This window comes from Kryptolebias marmoratus, linkage group LG4, assembly GCF_001649575.2.
Source record: "Kryptolebias marmoratus isolate JLee-2015 linkage group LG4, ASM164957v2, whole genome shotgun sequence".
In the NCBI taxonomy this organism is placed as follows: Eukaryota; Metazoa; Chordata; class Actinopteri; order Cyprinodontiformes; family Rivulidae; genus Kryptolebias; species Kryptolebias marmoratus.
The window spans coordinates 2,775,535-2,780,462 of NC_051433.1; the positions used below are offsets into that span (position 1 = coordinate 2,775,535).

A 4,928-nucleotide genomic window follows, 5' to 3' on the forward strand; every position below is an offset into this window, starting at 1 on the left:
ACATGTGAGGAGAGCTGCAGACCAGGGACAATCCAGAAATGCTCATGAATGTCAGTTTAGAAGCTATCAAAGTTCTCAAATAAAGCACCTTTTGAGAATGTCAATGTTTGTTGGGAATTATCTTACAAAACTAGGAAGGATTTTTGGTTTATATGTTAAAAGTTATGGTTGTTTATTGATTTTTAGTAAAAAAAATGCTTTAATTTCATTTTAACCTCAATCTGTTCATTTTTCTAGTGTTTTGGTTTTATTAATCTTTTTGTTTTAGAGTCCATGTTTTCCTGATTTGGTCTGTCTGTTCGGTCGATGTTGTCCTCGTCCAGCGTCCCTGTCCTCGTCCAGCATCCCTCCCAGCAGGAGACGTTCTGAGTCGCGCTGTCTGATCGATGGCAGGATGGAAATGTTTAAAAGTTTTAAAATAAATCCCTACACTAAAAATAAAAAACTCCAAGTGTCTCTTTTGGGTCTCAAGCCAAAATAAAGGATGAGGTTTGATATTGTGGCATTCCCACCACATAAATACTCTCATATATTATGAGATATTCTAATAAATTATGTGTTTTATAAGCTAAATCTCTCCGATCTGTTATGCAAATGAGGCGAAGCTGTTGTTGAAGGAGGTCAGGTCAGCCTGCATCTACACTGGTTAGTCCTGAATCACAGTTTCATTTTTAACCGTCTCATTCAACCCTTTGTTTTTACTCCGTGACATCTGAGATGAAGAGTCCGTTAAACCTGTTTGGGTTCATGAAAGGAACTTTAAATATGAGCGTTATGTAACAACCGCCTGTGGGTGGTTTTATGGTTTTATCATTTCATGATCCACTTCATCTATCACTCCACCGGTAAACTTTCTTTATTCATTTCACTTTGTGGTTTAGTTTTAGGGACTTGGTTAGGATTTAATAAAACGTTTTCATGTAATTTTGTCAAAAAAACAAAATAAACAATATGGCTGGCTCATCGTGAGTTGGCAAATCAAAAAGCTCCGCCTCTGACCTGACCGGACTGACGGGACGCTCAGCTTGAGGAATTCAGAGGAAAATACTTTCACTTTGGAGAGAAGCAGATCATATTCATCTTCAAATCAACGGGTGAAAGTTTGAGACGACCACAGGAGCTAAAAGAAGGAGCACCAAGAATACGGTGAGTACTGGAATATCTGGAACTGTGGGAAATAAGAAAAGGGACAAAACTTAGCACAAAAAAGTAAGGAAACTTGTGTTTGGTTGATTGTTTCTTTGTTGTAACGACGCTTCCTGGTAGTAAATTATTTCACCTTAAATGGAGCCAGATCCATTTTTGTTGAGCGGCAGAGTTCCGCCCATGAAAAACGTCAAACCGCTTATTTTGTTTTGAGCCTCTGATGTCCCGGGTGTTGACAGACAGCCAGAGGACATCCCACATGTCCACAGTCTGAGACAAAGCTCGTCCCCCCACAGATCGGGGTTTATCAGGGAGAGGATGGATCGGCCCGCCGGCGGTCCTGACCTCTGAACACTGACTGACTCACAACAGGTGTCCGCCGTCCCACGGCAGGGTGAGCTGCACGAGGAGGCGGAGCCAGGCTGCTGTGGCTGTGTATGGTTCTTCCACATGCTACGGAGGCTCCTCTTTGTTAAATGAAAATCCTCCAATCCAACAAAGACACACAAATGCCTTTCCCTAACAAATGTGGCTCCATTTAACCTCTTAACAAGCAACGTAACGCCCTCGTTCATTTCACTTTAAAGCATCCTGCAGGGTTTCCATGGTAACATACATAAACACCAGGACGTCTAGACCCTCCTCTTTTGATGGACACCTCTTTTAACCAATTAGGTGGATATGTGAGCCCTCCACAGCCAATCATATTACAGCTAGTTTCCAGAACAATAAATTGGACTTTAATTGTTACAAAGACACCAAGCATTTACTCCAGGTGGTTCAGGAGCAGCGTCTGATTCTTTCAGGAGTTTGTTGCATTTTGGGGTTTTAAACTCGTCTTTTAACTCTGTTTGTTCTGTGCAGAACGGAGACAACATGTTTTCAGCGCAGCCGGAGCATTTCTGCACTCAGCACGCTGAGAAACTCAAGCTGTTCTGTGAAGACCACCTGTACCCCGTGTGTGTCATCTGTCGGGACTCAAAGGCTCACAGCGAGCACCGATTCAAACCCGTGGACGAGGCTGCGAAGGACTACAGCCAGCAGGTGGAGGACTTCCTCATGCCTCTGCAGGAGAAGCTGAAGAGCTTCAAGAAGGTCCGAGAAAACTACAGTCAAACAGCCAAACACATCACGGTCCAGACGCAACATGCAGAGAAGCAGATTAAAGAGCAGTTTAAGAAGCTTCACCAGTTTCTACAAAAAGAAGAAGAAGCCAGGATCGCCGCTCTGAAGAGAGAAGAGAAACAGAGAACTCAGATGATGGCGGAGAAGATTAAAAGTCTGGAAAGTGAAATAGCTTCTATTTCAGAGACCATCCAAGACACAGGAAAGACTCTCAGAGCTGGAGATGTCCCATTCCTGCAAAACTACGAGATCACAATAGAGAAGATCCAGCTGAGTCTCCTGCTGGATGATCCCCAGCTGATCCCAGGAGCTCTGATAGATCTGACCCAACATCTGGGCAACCTGAGCTTCAGCGTCTGGAGCAAGATGAAGGAGGTGGTGTCCTTCTCACCTGTGGTTCTGGACCCAAACACAGCTCACCCGGACCTCGCCCTGTCCGACGACCTCACCAGTGTGAGGCGTGACAAGAAGCAGGAACTTCCTGCCAACCCGGAGCGGATCCTGTCCTACCCGTCCGTCCTCGGCTCGGAGGGCTTTGACTCGAAGACTCACAGCTGGGACGTGGAGGTCGGAGACAACCAGGCGTGGGCGGTGGGAGTCTCAGCAGCGTCCATCTTCTCCAGCGCAGATAAAACGGCTCCACTCTTCAAACTATCCTTCTGTGATGGTAAATACACTGCAGACTCAGGCCACGGCGCCACGGCAGTTCTCTCCGTAAAAACCAAACTCCGGAGCGTCAGGGTCCACCTGGACTGCGACAGGAAGCGGGTGACGTTCAGTGACCCGGAGACCAACGCCAACATCCACACCTTCACACACAGCCTCCAGCAGAAGCTGTTTCCGTACTTTAACGTTGTGAAGCAACAGCCGCTGAAGGTAACGCCAGAGAAGGTTTCTGTCGAGCCGGATCTGGACAAACATTAGAGATCTGAGTGGCCAAAGGTTCGAAACTTCTTATTTTACTGCCACGAATCGCCAAACATGGCCTCAGTTTATCCTCGGCTGCTTTTAAAGTCAATATAATCCAAATTAATTAGGTAATAATCTAAATTAATTATGTAATTATCCAAATTAATAAGGTAATAGTCCTAATTAATTAGGTAATAATCCAAATTAGTTAGGTAATAATCCAAATTAATTAGGTAATAATCATAATTATTAGGTAATAATCCTAATTAATAAAGTGATAATCCTAATTAATAAGGTAATATTCCTAATTAATAAGGTAATAATCCTAATTAATAAGGTAATAATCATAATTAGTTAGGTCATAATCCTAATTAATTAGGTAATGATCCTAATTAATAAGGTAATAATTCTAATTAATTAGGTCATAATCCTAATTAATTAGGTAATAATCCTGAAACGATCAGAATAAAAGCTAAAATGACCAAAGCAGAGGTTAAAACCTAATTAGCAGAACGGTAGCTAAAAGCTAAAATTAACAGAACAGCAGCTAGAGGCTAAAACTAGCAAACAGAAGCTAAAAGACGGCGACTCAGATTGTGTAAATAACACTTCATCTTCTGCAGCCAGCAGTAAATTTCTGTCTGAGCTTATATTCAATTATATTCATCTGTTTTATTCATTATTTCTTGTTCATATAATATTTCACTCGGGCTTTAAGAGGAACAAGTTTGAACTAAATCAAGAAATCTGTTTCTAATCATTTACATAATAAATAAATAAATGATGATTTTAATGTTTTACTCATTTTCCCTGAAAGTACTTTAATTATGACGTATAATAAATTTGTTTTTCTCTTGTGTTGAACTGGAAATCATGTGTAAAACATAATTACTGCAGGTGGTTTAGTGTTGAACTGCACTTTGATTAACTTTCTGTTATTATTTACCTAAAATCCTGATTAAAGACATCCTAAATACAACGTTAGTAATGGTTTGGTGGGATGGAAATCTGTAAAAACTGGAATAAAGGGCTTAAAACAGTCTGAATGTGGAGTTTATTTCTTATTGAGTGTTAATGTTTGATATAGAACCAACTTTATTTTCTATTTTTGTCACAATTATTGATTCGTGAAAATGCAAGCGAAATCAAAAGGTGTGATAAAGAAAGTTTCTGAAAACCTGCAAACATTTCCTGCAACATTGATCAAACATTTGGGCTGTGAAACTCTTCCTCGTCTCCTCGGCTCCTCTTCCTCAGCAGGCCGGTGTTTAAAGGTGTCAGACCCCTGCAGGAAGCTCCAGGTCCGGTCCGGTTCTGCCCACAGGCTGGAAACATTATCAGCACCTGCAGCAGCCACTTCCTGTGACAGCAGTCCATTTCACACCAATTACAGCAGCGGTTCTGCCCCAAGGCAACGCGAGATAAACCTGGGATGGAGAAGTGTTAGCATGCAGCAGACGTCCGAGTCAGTCCCATTCAAGATGGCCACCACGGCTAAGCAACACTCAGACGCTGAGCTGAAATCTGGTGCGGCGGTAGCTGAGAGTCATCCCGAACACACACTCAACTGTCTGTCTGTTAGCAAAATATCTCATGAACTCATGTTGTTCTGTAAATTTAAATTTTAAGGTGAATAAAAACAATTAAAGCATGACTGGACGCAGTAATCCTAGCTCTAATGAAATTATGTCCAATCTCGAAATAAAAGCTGTTTCCTATAATTCTGGGTTCTCAAACTTCTTTCATTT

General features: G+C 41.9%; 1 protein-coding gene across 1 annotated transcript; it reads left to right on the forward strand.

The window, feature by feature from the left end:
• Positions 1–1,001: 1,001 nt before the first annotated feature.
• LOC108246295 (tripartite motif-containing protein 35) lies at positions 1,002–4,222 on the forward strand. Its single transcript, XM_017433758.3, has 2 exons — positions 1,002–1,146; positions 2,011–4,222. Exon 2 carries the CDS (start codon positions 2,023–2,025, stop codon positions 3,193–3,195), a length of 1,173 nt encoding a protein of 390 aa, XP_017289247.1. The 5' UTR covers positions 1,002–1,146; positions 2,011–2,022; the 3' UTR covers positions 3,196–4,222.
• The last annotated feature ends 706 nt before the right edge of the window (positions 4,223–4,928 follow it).

What these genes read in the sequence shown, in the direction of transcription:
- LOC108246295 (XM_017433758.3), top strand. Translation starts at nt 2,023, where the DNA reads ATGTTTTCAGCGCAGCCGGAGCATTTCTGCACTCAGCACGCTGAGAAA.